At 35.6% G+C, this 16,707-nt stretch overlaps 1 protein-coding gene across 1 annotated transcript; it reads left to right on the forward strand.

Moving 5' to 3' along the window:
* Nucleotides 1-670: 670 nt before the first annotated feature.
* On the forward strand, nt 671-13,789 carry LOC107570049 (annexin A13-like). Its single transcript, XM_016256244.1, has 11 exons — nt 671-772; nt 2,542-2,617; nt 3,522-3,616; nt 3,727-3,897; nt 4,019-4,052; nt 8,877-8,956; nt 9,216-9,284; nt 11,187-11,288; nt 11,415-11,490; nt 12,245-12,357; nt 12,669-13,789. Exons 1-11 carry the CDS (start codon nt 758-760, stop codon nt 12,786-12,788), a joined length of 951 nt encoding a protein of 316 aa, XP_016111730.1. The 5' UTR covers nt 671-757; the 3' UTR covers nt 12,789-13,789.
* The last annotated feature ends 2,918 nt before the right edge of the window (nt 13,790-16,707 follow it).

Below are 16,707 nucleotides of genomic sequence, written 5' to 3' on the forward strand. Positions count from 1 at the left end.
ATGGATAGAAGCATGATTTAATAAGGCAAAATAATGAATATTTTAATTGCAACTCTTCATCAAGCACAATTGATCCAAGAGGGATGAATTCCTCTCTTCTTGTTGTCAGTGAAGTTTTTAATCTGTACATTATAATGTTCTACACTTTACATCAGCATTCATTTGTAATTGAGCAAAATAAAATAATAAGTAAAATACATTAATTAGATGCACATGTAATGCTTCTGAACGTGTCTAATGTTAAAAATCATCATAAGACTGAAATGTTGCTAACAAGATTCAGAAGTAAAACATTTGAACTTGTATTGGAATATACTGTATTGCTCATCCAGATGATGATTGCTCAGTAGGGGCGCCCTTTCTCTTTCTATAGGTGCAAAAGAAATGGTAGGTTCTTGTGTCTCCTATTCAGTTGTGATTTTTAAAAACTGAATATAGTAACTTAAATGACTGTTGGGTCATGGTTTTAGATCTTGAGGTCGTGTGTTGTTGTTTTGAGATGTTTTTTCAACTATTTTCTTACTGCTTGAAAAAAAAAAACACGTTAGACTTACATAATTGATCATTATAATGCATGCAGAAGTAATGTCTAATAATGTATAGATGATTATAATGGTTTTCAAAAATGCAGAGGCCGAACTCTCATGAGTACGTCCATCCCGTTCTGACGTCAGTTACAGAAGCTCTCGCGCGTGTGTGGCCTGCAGTTCGGACAGCGGTCAGATCATCTGATCATCAAACACCTCAAGCTCTCACCATGGGAAACTGTCAAGTGAGTATTTCAGTTCATTTTTGATCTGCTAATGCACACCTTACATGCGTCAACGTCAGAGAGAGCTGAACGTCAATATCCTGCGCAGAGCGTGTACGGGACACGTCGCGTAATCGATCAATTCAGATCGGTTTAAAAAAGAAAAGAAAAAAAGAATATAGAGAGAAAAGAATAGAGACAGTTAGGATATCTCACTGATCTGAGCTGCGTTTTCCGCTGCGAGGCTGCTTTTGCAAACGCAGCCCTTATATCGCGTCAACTCTGAATGATACGCGTCTCATGTTTCTTTTCTGAGGTTTCCTGGGTTGCTTTTGTTGTTAAATATTAAAAACCTTTTGTGCGTTCACTTTTCGAATATGTTTTATAGCGATTTAGATTATATGTGATATTGTAAAGGGACGGGATGTATCAGAATCCCGTTATTCTGAGGAAGCGCTTTGGGAGGAGACTGAGTGGGACAAACTCAGTTTCATTTTGGCCTGTGAGTGTGCAGGGGCCTCCATCTGGGATTACAGTGAATTTGAACAGGACAGGGCGCTTCCACTGAGCACTCCTGAGCTTTTGTTCATATGGGGGAGAATGGGGGCCCAATAAATCTCAGTTACAAAAAGTGTGATGCTTAGTAGACTTTTTAAGAGCTTTTTTTTTACGGTGGCCGAGAAGTGCAAAACAAATAACAATTCTGAAAACCAAATAACAAATTACAAACACAAATGCAAGTCTAAAAAACAAAATAGCAATTCAGAAAGCACGACAACAATTCAGAAAACATTATAACAAGTCAGAAAACACAACGACAAATCCGAAAACAAATTAACAAGTCAGAAAACACAACGACAAATCAGACAAACCGGAAGAGGTAGGTATAGTTTGAGACAGCGCCATTGGTTTGGGATTACTCACTGCTGACTGGACGAGACATCTGTCAATCAACGTATACAGGAAGAACCAGCTGAAGAACAGCAGAGTCATGGTAGAAAGTTCGGAGATGGTATTAAAGTAGCTCAGTTTAAATGTATTGTATGAATTGCCCTTACTATGGAACAGCTCGAGTGGCACAGATGGATAAGTGCATGTCATTGGCTTTTTGACGCGATCGGCCCGGGTTCGAGCCCGCCTTTTGCCGAACTTTTTTTCCCTCCCTTTTCAAATCTCGTATTAGCAATCGATTCTATTTACACTAAGTGCAAATACGTTTTCAGAATTGTGATTTGCTTTGCACTTCTCGGCCACCGTATTTCAGTGTATTATTATTTATGTTTTCGAGTTGCATTCATTTATATCTATTTTATCGCTAGGTTGACTTTTTTATCTTTAAAATATGTAAGATATAATATTTTATGGAAGTATCTAGATTAAAAGGATCTACTTATCAACCAATCAGTACATTTTAATAAACAGGATTTAACTTATATCAACTAATTATTATATATTATATATTATTCTTGATAGCTGCAAAAATTGCTTCCATATTTCTTCAGTAATAATAAAGTAACATTTAAATATTTTTGCAATAGCCGGAGTAGTTGTAACATGACGACTTATTTTAAATGTTATATTATGATTAATATTTAATACAGTTGGCACATATAAATGTCCTCAACTAATATTAATGGCTGTTAGTGTCAAAGCAAGGTAAAAAATTCACAACTTTTAAAGGCTGAAACATGAATTTAGTGATCTGGGCTTATATTACTAAATTATGTAATTTATGTGAACAGGATAAAACATGAACATTGGATATAATTCTCTTTTCTTTTATTTGACAGCCAACCGTTGTTCCTTATGAAGACTTTGATGTAGTTGCTGACATAAAGGCCATCCGCAAAGCCTGCAAAGGTTTAGGTGAGATGCTTAAAGGGATATTTCACCCAAAAATGAAAAGGTTGATGTTTATCTGCTTACCCCCAGGGCATCCAAGATATAGGTGACTTTGTTTCTTCAGTAGAACACAAATGAAGATTTTTAACTCAAACCATTGCAGTCTGTTAGCCATATAATGGAAGTATATGGGAATCACGGCTTTGAGAATAAAAACAAACGTACACAAACAAAACTAAATTAAACCCTGCGGCTCGTGACGATACATTGATGTGTAAAGACACGAAACGATCGGTCTGTGCAAGAAACTGAACAGTATTTATATCGTTTTTTACCTCTGATTTACTGCAATGTCTGAACTGTCCGGAGCGTGAGCGCATTCGCGTCTTCTTCTTCTTGCTTTACAGCAGATCATAGACTTATAAGTGCATTACTGCCACCTATCTCTCAAATGGACCATTGACACTCCTAACTGAGGTTGTAGATAGAGTGTCAATGGTCCATTTGAGAGATAGGTGGCAGTTCAGACATTGCGGTGAATCAGAGGTAACAAACGATATAAATACTGTTCAGTTTCTTGCACAGACCGAACGTTTCGTGTCTTTACACATCAATGTATTGTCACGAGCCGCAGGGTTAAATTTGGTTTTGTTTGTGTATGTTTATTTTGACTCTCATAGCCGTGATTCCCATTCACTTCCATTATATGACTGACAGACTGCAACGGTTTGAGTTGAAAATCTTCGTTTGTGTTCTACTGAAGAAACAAAGTCACCTACATCTTGGATGCCCCGGGGGTAAGCAGATAAACATCAAATTTTATTTTTGGGTGAACAATCCCTTTAAGTCAGTCTTTTTTAATCAGTGTTTAGTATGTTTATCAAATTAATCTCCCATACAACTACAGTCTTTCTATTTAATTTTCAAGGAACTGATGAGCAAGCCATCATAGACATCCTAGCCAATCGAAGTGCAGCTCAGAGACTGGAGATCAAACATGCATACTTTGAGAAATATGATGATGTGAGTATTCTGAAAACATTCTTTTATGTCACACAGAAATTGGAGCATGGTATTTAGACACGTTTTAAGAATAAAGAGCATGCACTCACGGCTCTGTGTTTTCTCTGAAGGAATTGGTGGAGGTTTTGAAGAGTGAGCTGTCTGGTAATTTTGAGAATGCCATTCTTGCCATGTTGGATCCTCCTCATGTGTTTGCTGTTAAAGAGCTCAGGAAGGCCATGAAGGGCGCTGGCACAGACGAGGATGTCCTGGTGGAGATTCTGTGCAGTGCTACCAATGCTGTATGTCATTTTGTTTTGAATTGAAAGGCTCGGCAAGTTCCTGTGTTTGTCACCATTCCCAAAGCTGGGACAAATGGTTGTCCATGGAATGAGTCAATTAATTCTTCTTGTTTTCTAACAGGAGATTGCCAATTACATAGAAACCTACGTCTATGGTAAGAATGACTTAACCTATATACTTTCAACACTGCCAAGCTGAAAAATTCAACATGATGCATTTAGATTTTTAAATTCTCTTAACTATTGTCTTAAAAATTGTCCTATGCAACACTTTATTTTGTTACTAATTACAATATAATATATTTTAAAATTTAATATAAAATTGACACTTAATATGTGAAGAGAACTTGCTATCTTTGTGTCTGAAGGCACATTCACCTTACAAAGCAAAGATATCTGGTATATACTGTATTTGATAGGCCTCAGCACAGATTTCAAGAATGGTAACGATCGACAAATGTGAAAAGTCACAACACAGCAAATAACTAACAATAATGACAAAACAACAACAAAGATTTAAATGAAAATTAGCAAACACATTCTTATAACAGTAACCACATAATTTATTCATGCTGCAATACCTGCTGGAAACTCACAAACCCTTAACATTTCAGCAATAATTGTTCAGTTTCAAATTAAATTCTTTGTTCAGACAGCTATGTTTGACTAGTTGGGACACCATTTGATGGAATTCTTCGTCTAACATGGGTTTTTATGTAGTTTCAAGTAATCTACATTTCTCGGTATTTGTGACTCAAAAGGTTCCATAAACTGGAAAATATGCAGTTGCTTTTTTTGCAATAAAAGTTTTGAATTTCCTGAAATTCTTACATATTGCAGAACATTTGAAAGCCAGATTTCAAACTCTTCTGAAATCAAAATATTAGTGCGGTCAAACGATTAATCGCGATTAATCGCGTCCAAAATAAAAGTTTTTGTTTGCATAATATATGTGTGTGTTCTGCGTATATGTATTATCTATATATAAATACACACGCACAGCATATATATTTAAAAAATATATACATGTATTTACATGTCTATATAATATATATTATTAAAAAATATATTTAATATATAAAAATAAAAATTTTTTCTGAAATATATATATACATGCATGTGTGTGTATTTGTATTTATATATACATAATAAATATGCACAGTACATATACATTTATTATGCAAACAGAAACATTTATTTTGGATGCGATTAATCGCGATTAATCGTTTGACAGCACTACAAAATATACGTAATATTGTGCCCTTACAGACAAAATAAATCATTTCATTTTAAGGGCATAATATTATGTATATTTTAACATTTTAAACCCACAATTATAAATATTGTGGTAGAATTCACTGCAGTCTGACAGTGGAAATTTGCTGCATCAAAATTAGCAGGATTTCTTTGCTGATTATAATTACAATAGCAATCCTTAATCTCAGGGATGCAAACTTGTCACTTTTGGGGGAAATGTGCCATTTTGAATCCAGAATAGGTCATTTGTGTGATTCGCATAGATCTGTTGAATTTTTTTAATTGGGGGAGATGTAAAATTGGGCTACCAGTGGTACCAACTCAATACCTGCTGAAAGATGACTGCTTTTTGTAAGAAAAAATTATGAGGACGTTGAAGATCTTGATGAAGATGTTTATTTCAGCATAGCAGTGACAAAGTACATGTAGTACCCTGGGTTCAACGGAGTCGGAATGAACCCAGAATATCCTAAACTCAAACCATTTATACAGTTACAGTTTACTACCCTTAATGCAAATGAAGTTGCTCCTGTTGTAACAGCTGTGGTCTGTATGTTAATTAAGTTCTGACACCCCTTTGTCTGAGGTGGTTCTCAGTGTCCCACACCTGCTCCCATTCTACAATTGTTCACCATTTCCTCAGGATGTGATCATCCCAAATTGTCTACAAACAGCATAACTGTTGACTTTCTTCTTCTCTATAATAATTAAGCCATTTTGGGAAATTAGCATGATCAAACATATATTGTGGAGTGGAATCTGGGTCGGAGCAGACTATAGATTCTTACATTTTTAAATGCTCCTGTGCGTATTTGTGCGTGCTCTGGTTTCTAATTACAAAGGCTAAGGTTTTTTTATTTGCAACATGTTTTTGCAGCTTTGATTTTTATAGGCAATCACAGGCATGTCTGTTGAAAGCAAGGGGGAATCAGAGGTGTTTACTCTAAGTTAGTCAGAATCCGCTCAGTATCCTTCAAAACACAAAATAAGTTTCTGTTTAGTGCAAATTTACTAGCTGAAGTTCTACTACACGATCTCAAATCCTCCTATTATAACAAACAAAGCGTAGACTTGATATAAATAAGCTATTAGAAATTAGATTAATTGATTTATAAGTTTTCACATGAGTGAGCTCAGTCAGTCGTGCTATAAAGGGAGCACTCTTTGCTCATTTTCTTTATTTAATCCATTCACAATTTGAAGAAAAGTTTAGTTTGTCATGCTGCTAAGAGGACCTACGTCCACGTATACTGCTGAGTTTCAGGAGTGGCAAATGCATAGAATTACAGGAATGAGCTTGCTAAATTGTTCCGTGAGTCACTCCTGAAATTGCTATGATTAACAGTGATAACAGTGACAACGAACAGGACAAAACGTCTGACAAGCCTATGTCAAAATAGATCTGTTCATCAAGTGTTCTTTTTAAAGCTGTGTTTAAAAGTATTTGATTTTTTTTTTAATCTTAACATATTTAAAATATATTTAATGCATTATTTAATTATAATTAGCATTAAAGGGTTAGTTCACCCAAAAATTTAAATTAGTTTTACTTACCCTCGAAGCATCCTAGGTGTATATGACTTTCTTCTTTCAGATGAATCCAGTCATATTCGTTATATTAAAAATTGTCCTGGCTATTCCAAGCTCTATCATTGCAGTCAGCGGGTGTTGCAGTTGAACAGTCCACAAGTCGTCAAATAAAGCTTGCGTATTCATAATAAAATGTGCCGCACACGGCTCCGGGGGATGAATAAAGGCCCCCTGTAGCGAATCCATGAGTTTTTGTAAGAAAAATATCCATATTTCAAATGTAATAAACACTTTTCTCTCACTTCCGCTGACTGTCATACACTGAAGCAGTTCCGGCGGATGACGTAAGACGCGCGGCGTTGCGTGATTAGTGACGAATGCGGAGAGAGAACAAAACAAAACGCCGGTCATGAATTAGAAGTACAAACTGAAAAATGTCGGAGGATTTCGATATAAACTCGTGAGTCTAGCATATCTCAGTGGCGCGCGCGCTGGGCATACGTCATACGCCTTCTGCCGGAACGGATCCACGTATGACATATGACGGAAGTGAGAGAAAAGTGTTTATTACGTTTGAAATATGGATATTTTTCTTACAAAAACTCATGGATTCGCTACGGGGGGCCTTTATTCATCCCCCAGAGCCGTCTGCGGCACGTTTTATTACAAATGCGCAAGCTTTATTTGACGACTTGTGGACTGTTCAACTGCAACACCCGCTGACTGCAATGATAGAGCTTGGAATAGCCAGGACAATTTTTTATATAACTCCGACTGGATTCGTCTGAAAGAAGAAAGTCATATACACCTAGGATGCTTCGAGGGTAAGTAAAACACAAGCTAATTTAATTTTTTGGGTGAACTAACCCTTTAATAATTCACATATTTAATTTGCTTTGTATTTTCAAGTAGTTAACGAGATAAAATAGTTAACGCTTCTAGGCTGTTGGGGTCAGGGCTTTGTATTCATTCCTTCCTTCCTTCCTTCTCTTCATCTAAATGCCATGACTTTTCCTACCCTTGCTATGCTTCATTTTTTTCAGTACAATACAATCTCTCAAATCTGTTAAAATAGTAAATTTATAATGAATCCAAAAGCAAAACATCTTTGTCACCCCTGATGGGTTTGCATCTCTGTAATCTATTATGCGTTCATTTCTTTTTTTTCTTCTTTTTTTTTAAATACTGTTATTAATCCTCTGTATATGTAATGTAACAAGTATTTGTACCGAGATTTGACCATATTTTAGATTCATTATGGTTCATATAATTTGGTAAAGTTTCTCATAAGTGAAAATCGTCATAGTTGTGTAAACATTTATAGTGGTGAACGGAAACTGCAATGCATATATTTGCTTTGTATTTTCAAGTAGTTAACGAGATAAAATAGTTAACGCTTCTAGGCTGTTGGGGTCAGGGCTTTGTATTCATTCCTTCCTTCCTTCCTTCTCTTCATCTAAATGCCATGACTTTTCCTACCCTTGCTATGCTTCATTTTTTTCAGTACAATACAATCTCTCAAATCTGTTAAAATAGTAAATTTATAATGAATCCAAAAGCAAAACATCTTTGTCACCCCTGATGGGTTTGCATCTCTGTAATCTATTATGCGTTCATTTCTTTTTTTTCTTCTTTTTTTTAAATACTGTTATTAATCCTCTGTATATGTAATGTAACAAGTATTTGTACCGAGATTTGACCATATTTTAGATTCATTATGGTTCATATAATTTGGTAAAGTTTCTCATATGTGAAAATCGTCATAGTTGTGTAAACATTTATAGTGGTGAACGGAAACTGCAATGCATATTTTTTACGTTCTCATTGGCTCCAATAGAAAAAAACTTGATAGCATTTCTATGACTTTACAAAAGGCAGAAAAACATAATGTGCTAACACAATGTTAATAATATGGAAATATTATTAACATAATGTGGAAATGTGTCATCACAGTCTGTGAAAAAGTTCCATAGTTGAGATTTGAAAGTGGGCTCTTCTAGTCCAGTAAGCAACCACCTAGTGACTCAGAACACCTTAGCAACCACATAGCAACATCAGTTCCCTAATGTTCAGTCACAATTACGTGATCACAGTATATGTTTTCCCTCAGTTTGAACAGTTTATCTATTGTTTTATCAAATTAAGCAAATTACTTTTAGTAAGCATCAACTGTATGTTGTTGTTGTCTACAGTGCATGACAGAGATTTGGAGGCAGACATTGAAGCTGACACCAGTGGGGATGTTAGGAGACTACTAACATTGCTTCTCCAGGTAAATCCTCGTCATTCTAAATCAAAATGGTTGCTTAGGTCTTACAAAATGACCACTCCGCAGTCTTGAGCAGCGTAAAGCGCTCTCTGTTGGCCTGTGTTTAGTGCCCCTCCCTCTTCCTCCTGATCCTATAGAGCACTGGAGCTTGGCAGTGGGTAAGATCCCCTTTAAATAGATAAGTAGAAGCAGGATTCAATGACTCGACTCAGATTGGATTTCACTCTCTCGGTCAAAGACATCAATACTTTCTCTCTTGTAGGGCAACAGAGACGAGAGCTACGAGGTGGACGAAGCACTGGCAGAGCAAGATGCCGTCTCACTGTTTGAAGTAGGAGACATTCAACACGGTCTCATTTAAATATTCATACGTGTCGCTTGGTTTTAGGAAACGTCTGGAAACATACATGTGGATAACATTTAAAATATGATTCTTTTACTTACGTACTTTAACTTTAGACACACATAAATGTTACATATCCTTTGAGATTCATAGAATATTGAATTTTAAGGTGATTTTTATTGGATTTATGCTACTGGTCGGTAATTTTTTTAAAAAAAATGCTTTTGAAAGAAGTCTCATATGCTTACAATGGCTGCATTTATTTGATCAAAATAAAGTAAAAACAGTAATGTTGTGAAATATACTGTGTAAAAAAAAAAAAAAAAAAAAAATATATATATATATATATATACACACGCAGTATTACAATTTAAAATAACTTTTCTTTTTTAATATATTTTAAGATAATAAGTGTTTTATTCCTGTGATGGAAAAGCTGAATTTGCAGCACCATTACTCCAGTCTTCAGTGTCACGTGATCCTTCAGAAATCATTCTAATATGCTGATTTGCTGCTTAAGAAACATTTCTTATTATTTTAATGTCAAAAACAGTGTTGAGCTGTTTCATACTATTGTGGAAACGATGATCATTTATTACAGGATTTTTTAATGAACAGAAAACAAATTTTAATAAAAAGTAGTAATTTATATTATTTAAGAAAAAATATGTGTGTGTGTGTGTGTGTGTGTATATGTATATATATACGTGTATATATATATATATATATATATATATATATATATATATATATATATGAGATGTACACTGTAAAAAAAAATCCGTAAAATTTACAGTAAAAAATCGGCAGCTGTGGTTGCGGGACTTTTACCGTAAAAAATACGGTAGCAACGTTTTAGGTTTTACGGTTTTAACTTAAAATTACAGTTAAATACCGTAATTTCATTAACTGATGTAATGTTAAAAATACCATCCTATTGAAGTACTGACATATGTTTTGTATCTTTGTTATACACCGACAACCACCAAATGCAGGTGGTGATGAGAAAGTCACATGATGAACCAAAGCCCATCACAAGCAGCTTTTAAATAATAACATATATAGAAGGTGCACAGTGTCATTAACACAAACACTAAACACCATCATGGTAACACACATGAAACTGAAATAATGCAATAAACATTCATTTAACAACATTAGGTGTAACACACAACCCTAATATACAAAACTGATAAGAAAAAACTAAGAAGAAACATAGTTATTTCAACAAAAAAACATCAAATTTGAAATGTAACGCAGGGAATTCTGGGAATGTCAATTTAAGGTTATTCACTGTAAATTATATGGTATTTTCACTTCCAAAAACGGTATACTACCGTGAAATTTATGTCCAATACATGTAATGCCCAATACAGTTTTTCACCGTATATAGTAGGGGAATTTACCGTTAACCATTTAACAGATTTTTACTGTAGCATTTTTACAGTCATTTACCGTTAAATTCACGGTCATTTTTTACAGTGTAAATATTACTGACCCCGATGTTTTGAATGGTAGTGTGCAATATTTATTATCATGTTATTATTAATAGTTTAATAAGTTAATATTAACAACACATTTGCATGTCCACAGTTCTCTGATGTCCGTTAATGGTCACATGACATTCGGGTAAACAAATTAAATATTTAATCTATTTTTAGTAAGTGTTTAGTTTAACAGTAAAAGTTATTGATCATTAGCTTTTTTTTATCAGCTCACATACCCCCTGCAGTTTCCTTACGAACTCCAGTTTGAGAAAACCTGGTCTATCTACACATACAAATATGTGTGCTAGAATGTACAAATACCCGAATGAATGAGATCACCCTGTAGTAGTCACACATCCAGTTCTATTTCTGTTTATTAACAGATGTTTTAATTCTCTGTAAGGCCGGAGAGGACTGCTTTGGCACAGACGAGTCAACTTTCAGCTTCATTCTGGCCACCAGGAACTACTTACAACTGCAGGCCACATTCAAAGCTTATGAAGCCGTGAGTTTGTTCTGTTCTTTGAGCTTAAGGCAGTAACTTAGTACAATATGTACAATAAGTTGTGTTTGTTTTCGTGTAACAACTCTGGATTACGTTTAGATTGTATTTCACCTTGTTCTCCCACAGATTTCTGGAACAGAAATTTTGGATGCAATCGATAAGGAAACCTCTGGAACTCTGAAGGACTGCTACACTACGCTTGGTTTGTATTAAACACAGTCTTTGTCCAACAACAACAGCAATTCCAAATTATTTTTACATATCCGACTGCATTTTGTAGTGTGAACAACAGCAAAGAAATTACATGAAATCTATTCTTTCCTTTTTGCGTTGGTGCCTAGACTTTATAAAGTGTCTGGATTCACCCATTTTCATTGAGACTAGTTCATCCTCATACAATCGAAGATGTAGGTGAGCTTTTTCTCTCGCCTGAACAGATTTTGAGAAATTGAGCATTACATCACTTGCTCATCAATGGATCCTCTGCAGTGAATGGGTGCCGTCAGAATGAGAGTCCAAACAGCTGATTAAAAAAAACAACAACACAAGCAGCTTTTCACTTCACAAGACAATTGATGAACTGGAGTCGTGTGGATGACTTGTGGATCATTGTGATGTTTTTATCAGCTGTTTGGACTCTCATTCTGACGGCACCCATTCACTGCAGAGGATCCATTGGTGAGCAAGTGATGTAATGCTCAATTTATTTTATCTGTTGATGAAGAATCAAACTCATCTACTCATCTCGAATAGCCTGAGGTTGAGTACATTTTCAGCATATTTTAATTTTTTTGGTGAACTATTCCTTTAAGTCATTACTAAATGCAAACAGGGTGCATTGTGAACAAAGCCAAACTGCCATGGTAAAATACAACAATATTAGAGTTTCCAGTTTTGATGATTTGCTTAGTAATTCTACAGTGCTAACTGGTTCCCACTTCCCATCTAACCCATAGTGAGGTGTGCTAAGAACCCCCAGCTATACTTTGCCCGGAAGCTGAATGCCGCTATGAAAGGTGCCGGAACTGATGAAGACACTCTCATCCGCATCATTGTGTGTCGCTCAGAGGTATAATACCAGTTCATCTTATCAAATCATCTTTCACTAAATAAAATAATAATAATACAAATCTTACTGACCACATACTTTTGAATGGTAGTGTACTTTTGGAGTTGGAAATTAAAGGTCAAATGTATTGCATTGTGGGATATTACATATAATGCAAATGTATCAGGTCCTCCATATATCATAGACACTGACATTTAGCATTAAGTATGTTGTATACTGCATGACGAAGTATACTGTTCTGTTATTACACAGAGGTTAGATTAGATCAGCTTATACAACAACCAGTAATGGACACTCTTCTGTTTGAATAGTTCGATCTGGAGACCATTAAAGACATGTACCTGGAGAAATATGATGTGTCTCTAAAAGATGCCATCAGCTCGGAATGCGGCGGAGATTTCAAGCGCCTCCTGCTGGCCATCCTTCACTGAGAGAAACACAATCTGAGTGCTCATCATGGACCAAGGAGGCTTTCACTGTTGTCACAAATTCAAGGCAAACTAACATGACTGATTTTCTGTCCTGTTGTCTACAGACATGTTTTGATAAGCTTAGCTGAAAGTGGAGAATTAGTAACACGATCTTCAAGTACAATACGTTTAATATGTATAACAACACTCAAAAATCTCATGAGCAGCTGTCCTCACAAACAGAAACACGCATTTGTGAACAGTTTCTGTGACATTCGTTATTCTCGAGGCAAAATTGGCCAGTTGGATTTGTTTATGTGGAGTCTTGTGGTTTCTAGGATTACAAGATAACATTGGTGCATTATGATGATTAGAAGTTGAGAAGTTAGAACACAAATAATGTAAAGCCAGCATTTTTATTTTCTGTCAAGTAGCTGCCAGTATTTTGCCACACTAAAACCTCACATTTTTTCCTGTTTCAAAATGTGCATGACAATGTGAATTCTGAATATGTATGTGAATTGCTTTGTGAAGCATGTAGAGAAATGCTAAAATTACAATGTGACATTTACGGTCTGCAAAACAAATGCTTATCTATGAGACTTCTGCAGCCAGTTTGTCCACTTGTGGTAAAATATCTGGATTATTGAAGCAACAGTTTATACTCACCCAATTAGTATGTTGTTGTAGCTAACACAAAACTAAAGTATTTATATGATTTACGTGGAATATTTTAATATAACTTACAGTATATTTTAATATATTTTTAACACAAGAATACAGGCTGTTCTCCCAACAATTATATTTGATCAGATTAATATGAAGAACATTTCATATAACAACTGTGTAAGCCAATGTGTCATTCAGTGTGACCGAATTGCAGGATGCTATTTAAATGAAACATAGTTTGACATAAAATGGAATCTGGAGTAGTATGTCCTGTATTAACACAATTGTATTTCACTCTATAAAGTAATTAACTGAATAAACTAAAGCAGCTCAAAGTTACTGAATGACTAGCATTATTATTGTATAATTTGCTCTTTATTCACGTATATAGTTACTTTTCTTTTTTTGCTATTGCTACTTTTTGCTTGTGATTACTTAATTAAATTGATCTGCTTTTTGTTATGTACATTTTCTGTAGCTGGGAAGTCAGTTATCAAATTTATAATTTACTGATCAAAAAGATTGTTTTAAGCTGAGCTTTCTGAGACGTTCTGTTAAAAGTATTTTCGATTACATATATAAGAATGTTTTAAAATAACTCAAGACAAGTATTAAAATAAAGTAAAATTAAGGTAATTCACACTTCAACATTATTTCTTTGGGGGGAAAAATGAGGGTTCACACAGTCTTGAAAACATGAGGTAGGATAATAAAAAAAAAAACCTTTGTAAATAATATCTAAATTTCATGGACATATTTTTTTAAATATATTACTGGATGAAATTATTAGTAGGCCTAATAGCCTATATTTAAAAACGTTTAAAAAAAAGAGTTGAAAACTCTTAAAAAAACTCTTAATAAAACCTCTTAATAAAAAGCTTAATATAATTTAATAGTTATTTGAGTTACTCTTAATCTGGACACTTGTTTCTGTAAAATAAATAAATAAATAAAAAACTTTTAACCCCAGCCCGGGGTCGTCACATGTGGTTGCCGCAAGCCTGCCGGAAAGTTAGTTCCTGGCATAGAATGCTTTCGGATAACAACTGGTTCTGGAAAGTCTCACTCTGCAGAGAACGTTGCACCGGGATGTTTTTTTTTTTTCCAGTGAAGCTTGGTCTTATTTTGCTTATTTTGAAGCTGGTTTCACTTAAGGGCAAAGAAAAACAAAACAGTATTAAATTATTGTATCTGAAAACATACATTATTCGACATTGAAAGGGATATTTCACACAGAAATGAATATTCTGTCATTTACTCATCTTGTTCTTCTGTGGAACGCAAAAGGTGATATTTTGAAACAGCTGTTTGAACATTGTTTTGGACCCCATTGACTTTCATTGAATGGACCGCGATATGTTTTTTGTGTTCCACAGAAGAAAGTCATACAGGTATGGGACACTGTTGCCAACTCTCGCGAGACAAATAAGCAACAGCAGCTTCAAAAACAAGCCCAATATTATTTGATTATTTATTATCATCAATATTATTTTTAATAAATTTGTATTACCAATAGTTGCACCTGCAACATATTAAACTGAAACCACTCTTTTATTTGAAAAGCAAAAACAAGTTATTTTTACAAAAATCAGTAAACTGCAACAAAGCGGGAGGCACGCACTATCCACTCATCTCCTATCACCTGTAAACAGAAAAGGGTTGGAGAGATGGAAAAGGAGAAAAAGACAAGAGCTTTAAGGGGGAGCTGTAACACAGCCACATATTTATATGAGGAAAAAAATAGGAGAAAATATGGGCTAATAAAATATATTTGAAACAAATGTATATACTGTTGGGCCTACTTGTTTTTTTTTTATTATAGCCCGTGATGATAATACATTACAAAAACATTGTAAAAATTAACCTTATATCGCTTGGATTACAGCGTCACACCTCTATGGCAAGCCGTTTTAGCTTAAAATATTCCCAGTGCTACATAATTGCATTTTTACTAGTAACAATTCAATTAGAGAGCTCTACAATTAAATTCTCACTAGTAACAATGCTAATAAGAGAGCTCTTTAAATAAATTTTACTAATTACAATTAGAGTGCTCTGCAATTGCATTCTTACTAGTAAGAACTGAATTAGAGAGTTCTCTAATTCAGTTCTTACTAGAAACAATTATGATTATAGAGCCCTCTAATTCAATTCTTACTAGTAACACTTTAATTATAGAGCTCTCTAACAAAAAAAGAAGCTAAAAGTCACGCATTATAAGTGGACTTGGCAAACCCTGGTATGGAACGACATGAAGTTGACACCATTTCCATAGGTGAATTATTTATTTTAACTTGTTTATAAAGCTGATGTTTATAAGCATTCACATTCGTGCTGGTGAACAGGGTATTATTCCTTTATTAACAGTGGCTTTCAGACATACCCGTTCTTGATATATATCAAGCTTTTTATTAATTTTTTTTGTTTGTTAGAATGAAACTATTAATACTGCTCATCACTAAACTCCTTTCCACTCATATACTCTGATCCAAATGCGGCAAGCACAGACCGGTGGAGAGATCCAGACAAATGGAGTGATACAACAGTGACTACGTTTCCCATTCAGTCAGTCACGTTCTACGTTACGTCAGTGACTGACGAATTGGGATTTCGCCCGAGAGCCCAATCACCTTCGAGTGTTAACTAAACAAGCCAATGACAGTTGGCGTGCGTGTTTCGCACATCAGCTTTTCGCTTCGGAGCCGAGCCTTCTCAGGACGAATCTCCGCGAGTGTTTGGAAGAAACAGCTGGCGTTGGTGTTACGGCGCGTCAGCGGGGGTTGCCATTCAGTGCTGCTCATCTTTGGCGTGCTGCAGCTGCCATTCTGCGGTCTCGCCGCGACCTCCCCTGGGCGCTTCAGCGCTCTCTCTAAAAGAGTGTTTCCTTTTTTCCTAAAAGAGCAAATGTCTAAAAGAGCTCCATGAGCGACGGGCGTCTTTTTAAAGATGGCTTCCCGCTCGTGCGTTTCTGGATGCGGTCGTTTCCTGCCTTCATCTGACGGTCATGATCACTGCCTCTCGTGCTTGGGCTTACAGCACGCTGAAGCAGCGCTCATGGATGAGTCGTGTTCTCAGTGTGGGAACATGACCATCGCGATGTTGCGGTCTAGATACCTCCTCATTAAACGGGGGGGTATCCCCCTTGCCATGCCCCGCTCTAGGTCTTCCGGTTCTCGGAGGGCTACTTCGGTTCATGGTCAGGGAGACCTGAGGGTTACAGTGAGAGCTTCCCCGTCGAGTACGTCTCCGCGGGCCTCTCATTCCTCAAGCA

This window comes from Sinocyclocheilus grahami, unplaced genomic scaffold, assembly GCF_001515645.1.
Source record: "Sinocyclocheilus grahami isolate Dianchi unplaced genomic scaffold, SAMN03320097.WGS_v1.1 scaffold1409.1, whole genome shotgun sequence".
Lineage (NCBI taxonomy): Eukaryota > Metazoa > Chordata > Actinopteri > Cypriniformes > Cyprinidae > Sinocyclocheilus > Sinocyclocheilus grahami.

Excerpts from the sequence above, each read along its gene's own strand:
- LOC107570049 (XM_016256244.1), top strand. Across the intron at positions 2,618-3,521 it reads CAAAGCCTGCAAAGGTTTAG|GAACTGATGAGCAAGCCATC; the intron begins GTGAGATGCTTA and ends TTAATTTTCAAG. Across the intron at positions 11,289-11,414 it reads CATTCAAAGCTTATGAAGCC|ATTTCTGGAACAGAAATTTT; the intron begins GTGAGTTTGTTC and ends GTTCTCCCACAG.